General features: G+C 39.9%; 1 protein-coding gene across 3 annotated transcripts; it reads left to right on the top strand.

Moving 5' to 3' along the window:
- Positions 5057–12430, top strand: LOC105173278 (protein ARABIDILLO 1). Of its 3 annotated transcripts, none has more exons than XM_020697778.1 (14): positions 5057–5607; positions 5964–7535; positions 7791–7949; positions 8036–8122; positions 8252–8383; positions 9273–9400; positions 9540–9627; positions 10099–10193; positions 10362–10425; positions 10606–10781; positions 11039–11260; positions 11385–11469; positions 11657–11734; positions 11793–12430. In XM_020697778.1, the coding sequence occupies exons 2-14, from the start codon at positions 6198–6200 to the stop codon at positions 11889–11891; spliced, it is 2751 nt and encodes a 916-aa protein (XP_020553437.1). In that variant the 5' UTR covers positions 5057–5607; positions 5964–6197; the 3' UTR covers positions 11892–12430. The 3 variants fall into 3 exon arrangements, with proteins under 3 accessions (XP_020553437.1, XP_020553438.1, XP_020553439.1); XM_020697779.1 differs by having other exon boundaries at positions 5057–5620; XM_020697780.1 differs by having other exon boundaries at positions 5057–7535; positions 11657–11745; positions 11804–12430.

Below are 15664 nucleotides of genomic sequence, written 5' to 3'. Positions count from 1 at the left end.
TGAAAAAGAATGGACATGACAAGAGAAAGGAGAGTGAGTCGCCTTCTACTCGCAAACCAAAAAGGGAGAACCGCGAGGACGTTTCAACCCCCTCGATCCAAAAAATGACCATTACACACTTCACTAGTCCTGGAAGGATGCTTATAGCAATTGACCGACTTCCTGCTTTGCAGTGGCTTAACGGCTCAGAGGAAGGTCCTCAACTTCCATATTTTCTTCATGTAGCATAGAAAATATGGGAACGATACCAATCGCTGCCATCAGCTCAGGCAGGAGACAAAAATACTCATTCAAACCGATTACCCAAGGACTACATGGATAAAAAGAAAAGGCGTGAACAGAATGACAAACATTCTCATCACCACAACTTTGGCAGGGGTGAGTAGCCAGATGAGGATCCTCACAAAAGGGAACATGAAAAAAAGGAAGCCCCACCTGAAGAAATGAGCCCATAGAATATCCCTACTAAAAGAATAATCCATATGATAGCAAGAGGACCCACGGATCGGGACTCAGGACGAACTAGACGTGCCCATGCAAGAGCTGCTAGAACTGTTATGGAGATAGACGACAAGGAGCCAATAGGGGGACCAATGGTCCATTTTGGTCCTGTTGACTCCTAGAGAGTACATTTGCCTCGTAATGATGCACTTGTTATTTCTACCACAATACCTAATTATACTGTTCAACTCATTTTTGTGGATTCAAGTAGCTCCACAGATGTCCTATTCTACAAAATTATATTAGTAGATAGAACTAAGGGGCATCCCGCCAGAGCCAGTAGACACTTTGTTCTATGGTTTTGCAAGAGAGGGCTTACACTCGCTGGGACAAATTTTCTTTAGGCACAGAATGCACCAGGAGGACCAGGATGGTTCACTTCCTAGTTGTGGATATGCCATCAGCATATAACTTGATTTTAGGACGACTTGCTCTGAACACTTTCCAAGCAGTTGTTTTACGTACCATATGAAGCTGAAATTTCCTACTGGAGACAAGTTAGGAGAAGTCAAAAGTGATCAATACACAGAACGGAAGTGCTATGTTGGAAGTAATAAAAAGCAAAATGAAAAGATGGAGGTGGACCCTCCTAACAAGGAAAGCAGTCGGGGTTCTACCCAACAGGATGATCAAAAGTGTCTCATTCCCACTAGTGTCTAGCCGGCTTAAGAGCTATTGAGTATCCAACTGATGCCTGCAGAGCCAGATTTCCCATCGATTCCCAGCTAAGTCCAGCACTAGTAGGGCAATTAAACTCCTTTTTACAGCAGAATGTCGATGTTGTTGGCTAGTCAACCAACGTCTTCATAGGTATTGATCCCAACATAGCCATACACAATCTGAACCTAGATCTAGCCTCCCCCCAAGTGAAGCAAAAGAAGAGATATTTCGAGCTTGAGAAAGATAAAATCATATAGGAAGAGGTAAATAAGTTGTTTGTCAGTAGGGCATATCAAGGAAATCCAATGTAGTACTAGTACCCAAGCTAGGTAACAAGTGACGCATGTGTGTTAACTTTCGAGATGTCAATAAAGCATGCCCCAAATATTTCTACCGTATAGACAAATCGGTGGATTCTGCCTCTGGTCATGAATTATTAAGTCTAATGGATGCTTCGCAGGGTTACCACTAAATTATGCTCAACCCTGATGGATTAGAACGAGTTAGCTTCATCACATCAAAAGAACCTATTGTCATGTGATTACGCCTTTTGGACTAAAAACTACAGGTCCTACGTATCAACGTTCAGTGGATCGCATGTTTGGAGATCAATTAGAACACAACATGGAGGTATATATTGATGACATGCTAGTAAAGAGCCGGCAGATGGACCAACACCTTGTTGACCTAGTTGAGACACTCAACACATTAAGGAAACATCATTTGAAGTAATAATGCCACGAGGATGAGGATACAAAAAAGTAATGACACTTCCATTCTTCAACAGATGTATCGGAAGGAAGGAACTGAGCATCCCCTCGGGAAGTAAAATAGAACAGACTAGGACTTGTTTTCTTTAGTATGAAAGAATGAGTGAAATTGGAGGCAGAAGGAGTCTCACCTAAATTCCTCACTAAAATATAAAATCCAGCAAGGATACTAAAGGCTTTGGGAACGAGTTAGTCCAGATTGATCTAGAACAGAGTAGATACTTCAGCAAAGAAGGACGGTACAGGAAATTATAATCCCGCCTCTAGTCAGGCTACATAGAAGCTCATGAAACCCTCAGGAGGTAAATGAGGGCATTCAGTAGGAGCAGGGACCTAAATCAAGAAATCTTCAGGTATCCCAAGTCTAAATCAAATCATACCTAGATCCTCTTCCTTTATGCAGGAGCAGAAAACTCAATAGGACGCCGTACCAGACGCGACCGCTATATCCCCTGTCTTCTTTCTCTTGGACTCTTCCTTAGATATGTGTTTCCTATTACTCACTCCTTCCTCACCTTTTTCTCCTTGGCGGTCGAATTGGGAATTATCGGAATGGGCTACCAAATCAAATGAGGAAATCTTCAATCGCTCGTTCTTCCATACCCCCCCCCCCAAACATGATTAAAATTTTCAAAAAGAATAGGAGACTTACCTAGAAATAATGGAGGGTGAGGATGATAGCTTAACAGTGAAGGAAAATGCCTTATATATCCTTTACTAGGAACTGTCCTTCGAAATAGGGACTCAGCTGGTTCTCCCACTTTATGGGGCAATCTCTAGAGGAAATTCAAAAAAATGAGACTCTTCCCCTTCTTTTCTTTCTGTACTCATTCTTAAATCTGACTCTTCTTTGCAGGATTAAATTCAAATTCAAATCACATCTCTACAGGAAAAGGAGGAAATTAGCTAAACTTGATCCCCCTTGCTGATAAGTAGGGAAATATTTCTCTTTTGTAGAACACCTTACCTACTCCAACAGTCCAAGTCTACTACTTACACTCTTGGAGTGGGGGGAAGTGATGATGCCCCCTAAATTTATTGGGCCAAGCCTGCAAGTTAGGCATCCTAGTCCAGCCAGCTAAGAGCCCAACTAGCTTATCAGTAGGATGGATAAAAGCCCATCAACAGGGAAGAAAGACCTACAAACTTACCTGTTACTTTACTAAACTGGTAGGCCCAAGAAATGAGCCCATTTTAGTCGGACACGTCACCGTATAGCTGAGAGGATACATCATATAGTTTGCCAAGACATCTATACACATATCCCTAAAATATCTCAAGGCGATTCCAGGTAAATCGGTAACAAACAAGTTGAAAAATATACAAATAACCAATTTTTAAATTTTTAGACAGACATGGCAGGGTATAGTCCAGCTCACGTATATCAGTCAATATTTACCAAAATCTCAAATAGATTATTTTGGAGGATAGCCAATTCAAATGGCTTTCCAATGGCGTATGGAACTCGACAATTAACCCCGTATCCAATTTTATACAAAAGTATAAATAGAGGCCTTGTACAGTCATTTGAGAGCATAATTCTTACTCTCAATCCTTCACTTTCGGGCATTATATTCTTTTGATTTTTGAGCTATTTTACACTCATAATTTGCACTCTGCACTAACATTCATCATCCTTAATCATATCTTACCATTATTCTCACTTTATTTAAGTTTTTTCTTTTATTTTTCTTTAAACGGTCACTGACTTAAGCATCCTTACCTCTGTTTTGCAGGGCTAGTCTTATGATAATTTTAGAATTTTATCAAAGAGCATTTGACCCTTGTAGTGTGGCCAAATTTCTAGTACGCATCAAGTCCTATAGATAACAAAAACTCGTAATTTTAGTCCCAATCACAAATTTCGTTAAATATTAAAAGAGGGAGCACGTGATTTGCACATACTTCCTTAAATACGTGCGTAATTCGTGGTTGGGACTAAAATTATAAATTTTTGTAACTTATGAGACTAAATTTGATAAATATTATAATAATGGGACCAAAATTATCAAAAGAATAAATTATGGTTCGTTTACTTGCCATTTCCCTCAGAAAGTATAGCCGTCAGTCAGAATATTATAAAGGACTAGGTCAACTTGCACATTTAATTTTGCACGTGGGCTAATCATGTAAAAATGAAAGAATTATAAGTAAAACCTTAATACAAGTGCAGTTGTTGTATTGACAAATCAACGAGAGCATTTAAAGGAACTTTAAACCAAGGACAATTTAGGAATTTTAAGTCAAAGGAGAAAAAGCCATAAATGCCCCGTAATCAGTAGGAGTGTAACAAGTTCAACAAGCTTTCACCATGATCATAGTATTTGAACACTCCACATATCTCTATGTGATATTAATTTATCTTTTTAGATCACATAAAAGTTTAATAAACATAAAGATCTTATTTTATTTTTTACCATAATAAGAAACTTCTGCGAAATCCATCGAACCAAATTAGAATAATCTTTTGTTAAAATCTTAAAACTTTTAACAATTGTTTTATATTTACACAGCTCTGTATATGTCTGATCTAAACGGAATATCAATTTCTTGACAACATTGTTTTTAGGGGACAGCCTAATGATCAGAACACAAGATTCTTTTATGAATGTTATGTCTTAGGTGCATAAGTGAGGTAGAAAAGATCTCTGAATCACATTGCTCATTTCCATAAATCTTAGTTACTGAAGGGATGATTTTACAGAAAATTCAGATACTTCAAGAGTAACTGTTCGATGTTTTAGACATTTTAAATACAATTTACGTAAAATCGATGGAGATACAAACTATGCTAACTGATGATAAAACTTAAAACTATTAGATGCGAAAATGTTTATATCATGTTCTATATATTATATGCATGCATATATACATTAACAACCTTATGATCCATCAATAGTGTAATAACGAGTTTAAAAGTCTTCATTCGAATCATGGTATATGGACATTTTGTGTATCCGTGCAATATTAGTTCAGCGTTTGTCATTCTGATCATATGTAGGTCAGAATATTCTTCAAAAAATTTTAAATTACCCATCAATACAGTTCAACCTGCATAAATAGTCATGGAATAAAGTTTAGTGCTTTCTATGAGAACATTCTAAATTGCACATTCTCCACTCCCCCTCCCCCCACACTTATCCCATTGTAACCCCCCATATGAACCCCACCTCAAAGATAATTCTTTTTCATTCATGTGATCTTAGATTTGATGCATATGTAATTCACCATTGACGGGCTTGTAATGGTATGCGTGTGTGTGAGAGAGAGAAAGGGAGAGGATGATCCAAGGGGTTCGAGGCTTTGGCTTTGATTTCTCTCAGTTCTTTGATATATTTGCCTGAATTCTCTCCGACCATTCCTCCCATTTGTCTTTCTTTTATCTCCCTCCGCCTCCCTCTCTCTCTCTCTCTATATATATATATATATATAGATTTCTATGTATATGTATATCTATATATCATATAGTTGTATATGAATCATATTTATAGGTAAAGAAAATTTTCATATACACAGCTTTTGTGTCCATCTGTATTTGTTGTGCATTAGGGTGCCGTTACTGATGTATATACACAAGGTTTCTTGGATGCAATTTTCCTTAAAAGCCAATTAGATTCAATGCCAAGACTGGAGATTTAAGGGTTTACCAGGAGGGCCACAAAGCTAGAACATTCAGGTTTGAAGGAAACGTAATTCACTTATACTGACTATCATGCATTTGTGATTGGGGATTTTATCCCATCTGTTGGACCGATTTTTTGTGTTCTGGGTTCCGTTTCTGCTCATAAAAAGATTAGGGTTCTGCTTAAACACCTTATCAGTGGGGTTCAGGAATTAGGGCAATCTTGCTTGGCACAGTTTTGAAGCTTGAGTCTTTTCAGGATTTGGATTTTGAGATTGAAGTCTTTTTTGGCTCTGGGTATCTGTTTCTTGATCAATGGTTTGGAAAAATTGAGTCTTTGATGTGCATTGGATGATCTTCTTCTGGACCTAGTTTTGTGACCCCTGTTTGTTGGCATTTGGTGGTTTCAGGTGAGGAGGAACTGTTAGGCCCCATTATTGCTGTTGGTGATCTAGCAGAAGCGCTGCTACAATAGTGCTTGCTGGTTATCACTGTTGGAGCAATTAAGAGAAGAGCTTGCTTTCTATACTGTTTGTGCTAATAACTTTTGGCTTTAGTGTATAGAGTCTCTCGTTTGTGCATCTTTTATGGGTATTGAAATCCCTGTTCTTGGAGTACGTCCCGTCTGCTGAACTGAATCAAGTATGAGTAGGAGAGTGCGGAGGAGGGTTGTTAGGAGGGGCAAAGAGAAAGTGGATTTCCCTGAGATCGATGAGAATTTGACTTTGGATGAGAAAGGGGTGCTTGATTGGACTAGGTTACCTGATGATACAGTAATTCAGCTTTTCTCATGTCTAAACTATCGTGACCGAGCTAGTTTGTCCTCAACCTGCCGGACATGGCGGACTTTGGGAAAATCTCCATGTTTGTGGCAGATGTTGGATCTACGAACCCATAAATGTGATGCTGCAGCTGCTTCATCACTTGCCTCTCGGTGTGAGAATCTTCAGAAGCTTCGGTTCCGAGGTCCTGAGTCTGCTGATGCCATCATTAAACTTCGAGCTGGGAATTTACGAGAGATCAGTGCTGATGGCTGCAGGAAGATGACTGATGCAACGCTCTCTGTGCTTGCAGCTCGACATGAAGCGTTAGAGTGCCTTCAGATTGGGCCAGATTTCTGCGAAAGGATCAGTAGTGATGCTATAAAAGCAATTGCAATTTGTTGTCCACGACTACAGAAACTTAGGATCTCAGGTGTTCATGATGTGGATGCAGATGCAATCAATGCTTTGGCAAAGCATTGTCAGAATTTGACAGATATTGGATTCATTGACTGCCGAAAGGTGGATGAGACTGCAATGGGAAATGTAAAATCAGTCCGCTTCCTCTCGGTCGCAGGGACAACTAATATAAAGTGGAATTTGGTAGTAGAGCTATGGAGTAAGCTGCCACACCTGATTGGCTTAGATGTATCTAGAACAGATATTAGCCCAAATACTGTCGCAAGATTTTTCTCATCCTCATTTAATTTGAAGGTCTTATGCGCCTTGAACTGTCCGGCACTTGAGGAGGACGCCACCTTTGTCTCTAATAACAATCATAAAGGTAAAGTGTTACTGGCTGTCTTCACTGACATTCTTAAAGGAGTAGCTAACTTATTTGTCGATACACCAAAGACTGAAAGAAATATTTTCCAGCATTGGAGAAACTCTAAGAAGGATAAGAAATTAGATGACCTCTTGAATTGGCTGGAATGGATGATTTGCAGTTCACTTTTACGTGTTTCTGAGAGCAATCCGCCTGGTTTGGATAATTTCTGGCTCAACCAAGGCGCAACTTTGTTACTTAGTTTCATGCAGAGTGCACAGGAAGAAGTTCAAGAAAGGGCAGCGACAGCTCTTGCAACTTTTGTTGTAATTGATGATGAAAATGCCAATATCGACACTGGAAGAGCTGAAGCAGTTATGCGAGATAATGGCATACGCCTTCTCCTAAACCTTGCCCAGTCATGGCGGGAGGGGCTTCAGTCAGAAGCAGCTAAAGTAAGATTTCAAGTATTGGTGCTTTACTTGATAAGAATTTTTACTTCTGTGTTTTTCTTTCGATTCATTTTTGCTTCTGCAATTAGTTTTTTCTTGCTATCCATTTATGATCTTGTCACTATATCCTTACTCTTGTACTTTCACGTTCTCCAAAGGTACAATTTTCAAGGATAGTAATGATCAATGAGTTTCAAGCTTTGTCATTATCTGTAGTGGGTCAAAAATCATGTTGTATTCAAATCAACTTGCATGTAGGCCATTGCGAATTTATCAGTGAATGCTAAGGTTGCCAAAGCTGTGGCGGAGGAAGGAGGCATCAGCATTCTTGCAGATCTTGCCAGGTCGGTTAACAGATTGGTTGCTGAAGAGGCTGCAGGAGGACTGTGGAACCTCTCTGTTGGTGAAGAGCACAAGGTTTCATCTGTTGTTTGGTTCTGTGTCATTATCACATTATTTGATGCTTTATCCTTCAGATTATGAAAAAAACATTCCTATTCTAGGTTGCCATTACCGAAGCTGGTGGAGTAAAGGCTTTAGTTGATCTGATCTTTAAATGGTCAATGTCTACCGGTGGTGAAGGAGTGTTGGTATGTTCCACAAGTTTCAGGGTTCCTATTGCAATTTGTTCAGCCTTAATGGCGTCCCTTAAATGGAACAGAAACCAAGTAGCTATAAAATGCTGAAGTAGGTTATGGCACTTCTTTGGTTGATTTCAGGAACGTGCTGCTGGTGCTTTGGCCAATTTGGCAGCAGATGACAAATGTAGCATTGAAGTTGCTTCAGTGGGTGGTGTACATGCCTTAGTGATGCTGGCTCGCTGTTGCAAGGTTGAAGGAGTGCAAGAGCAGGTAGAATTCTGTTCATATTTGTTGAAAACCCTCTGTTCCGCTAGGCTATTGTTTCAACTGGTTGTTGGTAATCCTATGTTATAATTAATGTATTTTGAAATGAAACTCAGACCCAACAACCTCTGCACTGCCCTTCTTTCTCTTGGTCAGAAGTGAGTAGCATTGTGCCAAATAGTCGTAGAGAGCAATTTCTAAAAATTGAAATGTCAAGGGTGGTAATGCTGACCCCTTATCCATTTGGTCAACTTCTTGTCGGATCAATAGGGCTACTTCATAGAATCCCAAGTCGATACTGCTGAACACTTCCATAATTGCTAATAAATTCTATGCATAAGTATTGTCAAATCAGTTAATTATGGGCCCTCACAACCTATTAACATATTGGATTTATCATGGGTGTATTACTACAAAGTTGTTCAGATTCTTGTTTACTTGAGTTATACATAATCTGCATGATGCTTTCCCAGGCGTTATTTTCAGCAAGGTAACATAAAACTTTATTTTGTTATGTAAGCAGATTCATCTTGTAATAGAATAAACTAGCGTTAGCATTCGAGATTGAATATACCTTCCCTTTTCAAATTATTCATGATATGAGGTGCCTGTGTGTTTGATTGAAGTTGTTGCATAATCATTGATTCATCTCAAAATAAAATGTGAAACATCATCCAGAACTTGCTTTCCATGTTTTACAGGCCTATTTACCCTTCTCCAGATATCAATGTTTCTGCTCCACATTTATTATTTTGCAATTTATACTCAGTGAACTATATTCAAAATTTAATTTCGATGTTGAAAAAGTAGATTTCCCTGTTAGAAACAAAAGAATTAAAAGGAAGAAGAAAACTGTATCCAGTTTCTGAAAATAACACTTGATCTAATTGTCCAGGCAGCTCGGGCTTTGGCAAATTTGGCTGCTCATGGGGACAGCAACAGTAACAATGCTGCTGTAGGACAAGAGGCAGGAGCTCTTGACGCTCTTGTGCAGCTTACTCGCTCTCCTCATGATGGTGTCAAGTAATATCTCCCTGCCGAAGTGCCAAAATTGATTTCTGTTTAAACTTTTTCGATTAGGAGAGATCTGTTTCTCATGTTCTTTGTATAAGACTAGGTGCTTGTGAGGGTAGACATAACACCATTATTGGCTGCTGTATAGGCAAGAAGCTGCTGGTGCGTTATGGAACTTATCCTTTGATGACAGAAATCGAGAAGCAATAGCAGCAGCTGGTGGAGTTGAGGCGTTGGTATGATATTACTATGTTTGTTTTTCATATGTCCTCGTTAAATCATTTGTAGAAAGCCTCTAGTAATTGCTAATCAGGATCTGTAAAAGCTAACACACCAGGAGGCCATAAGTATATTAAGGATGAGAAATGCATAAGGCGCTGTTGACGATTTACATTAGGTAGTTCCAGGGTAGCTGGTTTGCATAGACAATGTCAAAAGTAGTTCCCGTACTCTCTCACTTATAGAAGCCTCACTTAGAGGGATACTAACAGAATTATGCCCCTTTTTTCTTGGCTTTAAAAGTTTCCTCTATTCCTTACTAATTATTCTGGAAAATTTCATATGTGAGACGAAATTTTGGTCCTCAACTAGCTTTAAGGGTATAATATACTTGAAATGATCCAACTTGCTGAAAGAGTTGGTCGCACTAGTGAGTTCTGTGGAATTTTCTGGCTTAGTTGAGTATTTAATTTTCCTCTGGTTGTCAGGTTGCTCTAGCACATTCCTGTTCAAATGCCTCCCATGGCCTTCAGGAGAGGGCTGCCGGTGCTCTTTGGGGATTGTCCGTCTCAGAAGCAAATAGGTACATGCACTTATAACATCTATTCATGTGATATTTCTGCATATAAACTCGTGTCGGTCAGCTTGTTAAACTTCATAAACATGCTCAATCACAATTGGGAAGTATGTAGCTTTTGTTTGTTCTTTGCATATACTTTCATGTTGAATATATTCTATTATTCTGTGACAGCATTGCTATTGGTCGAGAAGGAGGCGTGGCACCACTAATAACACTGGCTCAATCAGATGCTGAGGTAAGTATATTAACATCATAGAGCCTCTCCAATTCTGTATAATTGTATGGGAAATGTATTCAAACAGCCTTCACCAAAACTAATATATAACCATTGTCTTTGCAAAATGAATCCCTGTGACTTGTCTGAATTGCTTAGCCTCTCTTCTTTCTCACTAAGTTATTATGCATCAACTTTCAGGATGTGCATGAGACTGCTGCAGGAGCGCTTTGGAATCTTGCTTTCAATCCTGGTAATGCTCTCCGCATTGTAGATGAAGGCGGGGTTCCTGCATTAGTTCATCTTTGTTCTTCTTCTGTATCCAAAATGACACGCTTCATGTCCGCATTGGCACTTGCCTACATGTTCGATGGAAGGTACTTATATATAACAAAGCAAATTTTGTTTGACGCTTCAAAGTCACATTTCAAACAAGTGCTTAACAAGTAGATTTTGCATGATAGTTATTACAGAAATAAAGCATCATGTGTATTTCTCTCCTTAGATTTTGCATCAATATAATGAGGTTGTTTGTAGCAAGGCCGTATGATTTTGCTTCTCTCCGGTCTTTCTATAGTTTTTATTCATTCCTTTGCGGTCAGAGACGTTAAGAATTTACGATGTCCTTGTGCAGAATGGATGAAATTGCTCTGGTAGGAACATCAACAGAGGGCAGTTCCAAGAGCATAAACTTAGATGGCCCAAGAAAAATGGCCTTGAAAAATATAGAAGCTTTTGTCTTGACTTTTGCTGATCCACAAGCATTTTCTGCTGCTGCTGCATCCTCTGCCCCTGCTGCACTGTCCCAAGTAACTGAATCTGCTCGCATTCAAGAAGCAGGTCATCTCAGATGCAGGTCTCTCTCTCTCTACATGTCATTGCCAATACCTCTCTCTCTCTTTTTCTTTTGGAAAAAAGATTATTCTGGAAGTTTCTGTTGCATTTTCTCATTGTCCTGATGTTTTAACATGTTTACTCAGTGGTGCCGAGATTGGAAGATTTGTTGCTATGCTACGAAATCCTTCTCCGACCTTGAAGTCCTGTGCGGCATTTGCACTGCTTCAGGTGGATAACCCCACCCCTCCCTTTTTTTTTTTCCTCATGCACAAAGATAAACACATGGGCGCCCGCACTCGCATGCAATCAATTTCATCACTATGTTTGAAGTTTGCTAGTCATCATTCCAAATGTCCATATAGCATGTCTTAACACCCCAAATTCCTCAGCGTTTAACTCGATAAGAATTTTGCAGTTTACCATTCCTGGAGGCCGGCATGCAGCACATCACGTTAACCTTCTTCAGATCGCAGGAGCGCAGCGGCTGCTGCGTGTGGCAGCCGCCGCCGCCGGGGCCCCTGCATCCGGCGGAGCCGCGGGGCCTGTGGGTGGTGGCAGCCGCAGCCGCAGGCGCCCCTCTTGAAGCAAAAATCTTTGCAAGAATAGTTCTTCGAAACCTGGAGCAGCATAAGACTGAACCGCATGTCTGAAAATCAATGGCCCAGACAGTACCTCAGGCTTGCCGGCTGAGTCGACTGTGTCTGATCTCCTGCCTTCTTATGAGTAGTTGAAAAGCATTGAGAAATAGAGTTTGCTGTATAAAGCTCTTCATAAATGGTCTGCATATCATGCTGAATAAAGCGGTTGGTTTCGGTTTTGCCCGATTTTTGTTTTCTCTTACATTGTTTCTGAGCAAAATTATGACATGGAATAGGTGTTAAGTGGAGGTAGATTTGTTGAAGGGAAGTTCTGTTGGAGTTATTAATTGATGGGTTTGAACTTTGTGGGAGCAGTGAATGATGTGATGAAGTTGTGGTTATGTTAGGAGCTTGTTACCCTTCTGCTGCTTCACTGCTGGCATGCCTATGCTCATTATCTGTCCTTGCTTCTCTTTCCCCCTTTTCTCTTTCTCTCTTGAAGGAGCTAATAGGGGGAAGGATTTGTTGATCTCAAATGAATGACAATTTTGTAGTTAAGTAAAATCATTGTTTGGTGAAGTTCTATCAGAAGCGTATGTGTACTTATGTAAGTTCATGTTCTTACCATTCTAATATTCTTACTTTCTTAGTAATTTATTAATTATAAGATGACATTATATTAAATTCTTATTAGTATTTGACGCGAGCAAAAATTGCTCGTTTGTGGATGTCCAACTTGAGATCTTTGGGCTTGTTTTTTAACAAGTCTCACAACGAGAACCTATAAAAAACACGTTAACACTCGCTCAAGTCAGTAAGCCGTTGTAGAAAATAGAAACTCAATAGGATAAGTACAAGACAGTGATAATGAAGAGTAAGAATGCTTGGAATATGAATGCTTTTGCATAAGTGTAAAATTGTGTTACCCTTCATTGGGGAAGAGAGTCTTGCATTTATAAACTTTGCCATTGATGGAGAGCCCCCTTGAGATTCAAAAAGAGGTTACTATGGATAAACCTTTCACGAATCTGGAGAAAATCTTGGGGGTTTCATTTGTTGGGGACTCTTTGCCGGATAAGTCCCCTCACAAAATATGCCCCCGAATTTCTAGGGGTAGTTGGAACGAGCTCGGAATTTGCCGATATCTCTAGGCCTCATCAACGGTTACATGGCCGTCATTCTTCCACATGGGATGAAAGGCCTCTTGCCACTTGTGTATGAAAGCATAGTGGTGCCTAATCGACTACCAAGTCACTTTCTCTTTTGGGCTTAAGGATACGTATTTAGGCTCCCTTATGCAGGGCTTCTTTCTTAGCTACTGCCTCGCAAGGGCCCCAAGTTCAAGGCCTTTCCCCTTGGGTCGCGTGCATCTTTGGGCCTACAAGCCGAACTCATTGGGCCAGACATATTTTTGGGGCATTATTTAGTCCCCTTACCCTAATTAGGTGGGAGCCTACTTGCACCTCATTAGAGTAGTAAGCTCTTGTCTGGGCTTGTAGTTTTTTGGGTCCAGCAGTCCCCCTACCCGAGGGGGTAACGTCTTTTGCTAGGTATGCCCCTCAATCTCTTGCCAGATAGGGGATAAGACGTCTTTCTCAGGATAGGGCATTTGTTTGGAAGACTTTTAGCAGTTGGCTAATTATGGCCTGTAGCACCATAATAGCATGTGGGTGTTCCTACCTACGATCGTGTTAACATTGCGACCTTCAGTTCAACACCCAAAGGAAACACAGTCTGGTTGTATTGCGGAACATAATTATGTTTGGGGGCATGTTTTCTAACATGCCTGTGTCCGAGAAGTTTCCAAAGTTTGATGGTTCAACACGGCTTGGGCGTGTTCTTTCCATATTGGCTGGATTTTTGTATTTTCGCGATATTCTATCCAATTTATCCCTAAGTCAACCCTGAAAAGGAGAGATACCCAAAAACAATATCTTACAAAGGAGATAAACCTCGAAAATAGTAAATCATGAGTATTTCTACTCAAAATGACGAAGAAATGCACATATTTCTCTATTACAAACACATAAATCTAAGCTTTATCAGTGGGAACGGACCTCCAGTGGAGTGGACAACGGTTGAAGGTAATTGCCTCTGTGTAACAACTAATTGAATATGGTTACATGGACATTGGGTGAGGGTTATTGCAGCCTTAAACCCCTCTTCCTTCATTATTTTGTCCTTACATTTTTGCTTCTACTTCTGCCCACAATCTAGAGAGGCTGGAGCTTCTGCAATTTTCTTTCTTTCTTTATCATTCTCATAAGTATATTTTACCGTCCTTTTTGTGTTGATTTTTATGGTTCTTCTCCTTCGTTATTCCTTAGGTTTTTCTATTTTTTCAATCTTGGGCATTTTTCTGGTTCGTAATTTAATGGCTTCATTTGATGAATTCGTGTGTTTTGTGGGGGAGGTTCCTGCTAGCGATGATCCTTCGGAGGCAACCTCAAGAGGGACAAGCCCGACTCATCCTCCTATATAGGGGCCCCAATAGTGGAGCCTATGGTAGGCATCCACAGTATAACATCATTTAGTGGACGAGTCCTCCGACATAGAGGAGGTAGAACCTAAGGAAGCGGAGGGGGAGGCCTCCTCCCGAGAGAGGGTCCTCGGGAAGGGTCTGATGAGGCAGAAGAAGAGCCACCAGTGGTTGGTGGCGAGGGGGTGAGGGCCACCAGTCCCATTTTAGTAGATAGGCTACCTTCAACCTTTACGGATGGGAATGCATACCGCCTGAAATAGAACTATAGGATCCCTGAATACTTCACTATACTTCTCCCCAATCCTAATAGTCAACCTGAGATTCCTCTATCTAATTGTCAATGCTCAATTTCGGGCAGGTCCTTGTCTCCCCGTTTCGCCTTATTATGCTGATGTGTCCCATGTCTTTGGTGTTCTCTTGAACCAGCTTGCTCCCAACTCTTTTCGCCTCTTGGCCGGCTTCACCGTGATGTTCAGTTACCATGGTGTCGTGCTCACATTTTTACGCGGGTTAAAGGCAATTTTCGTCCCCTAACTTTGGCCATTTCTCATTTTAGTATAACTTTTAGCAATATCAATTTAATCTTGTAACTTTTTAAAAACACCCGATTTTAGTCCTCCGACCAAATTTGGGCAAATTTTGAACGATTTTACCCCTCTCCAGTTTTAAAATGCAGATTTTAGTCCATTTTAACTTGTTTTGTATTTTTATGCATATTTTCACCCATGCTCGCTTAGAATGGTAATCAAAGCCTTTATTTAAAAAATATTTATTTATATTACATTTAGATATTATTTATCCACTAATGGAGGAGACCTCTTTCAAAGAAAATGGAACCGAACGAAAGTTTGAGTTATGATGAAAATAGGGAATATTTTCAGATTTTAGAAATGCAAAGAAGGAAATTTCTCATGGAAATTCTTCAAAAATGTTATGACGGTCCTAAGAGGATTGACCTAGATCTTCTCATAAAAGAAGAAAAAAAAGGAATGGTTGTGGAACTTTTAAGTCTGTTAGGTACTGCCAAGAAAAGAGGTGAGACGCTTACACTCTACTGAAATTAGTGGTAGAATCCCAACTAGGAGAAATGGAATGGGTAAAATTTCTTGACAAATATAGTTCTAAAAATTATGATTAAAGGGAATGATTGGAAAAAACTCAAGCCGGATACCTCGAAAATCTCCCAAAATCTGGGAGAAAAACAGAAGACATTTCAAGACTATGGATATAGGTTAATCAATATTCCTATTAAAATAAAAATCTTGAGCCATAAGGTGGATGAGATCCTAAAGATTCTTTCAAATCTACACAAGGATCTTACAGATCTGAAGAAGAAATGACAGATCTAAAGAGAAACCAAAGC

The sequence above is a fragment of the Sesamum indicum genome, linkage group LG11 (genome assembly GCF_000512975.1).
Source record: "Sesamum indicum cultivar Zhongzhi No. 13 linkage group LG11, S_indicum_v1.0, whole genome shotgun sequence".
In the NCBI taxonomy this organism is placed as follows: domain Eukaryota; kingdom Viridiplantae; phylum Streptophyta; class Magnoliopsida; order Lamiales; family Pedaliaceae; genus Sesamum; species Sesamum indicum.
Note: the sequence above shows the minus strand (reverse complement) of the source record. Positions and strands in the feature narration are given on the sequence as shown.

What these genes read in the sequence shown, in the direction of transcription:
- LOC105173278 (XM_020697778.1), top strand. Translation starts at nt 6,198, where the DNA reads ATGAGTAGGAGAGTGCGGAGGAGGGTTGTTAGGAGGGGCAAAGAGAAA. An exon ending in CCGGTGGTGAAGGAGTGTTG is followed by an intron (nt 8,123 to 8,251) that starts GTATGTTCCACA and finishes GGTTGATTTCAG; the next exon opens with GAACGTGCTGCTGGTGCTTT. An exon ending in GCCTACATGTTCGATGGAAG is followed by an intron (nt 10,782 to 11,038) that starts GTACTTATATAT and finishes GTCCTTGTGCAG; the next exon opens with AATGGATGAAATTGCTCTGG.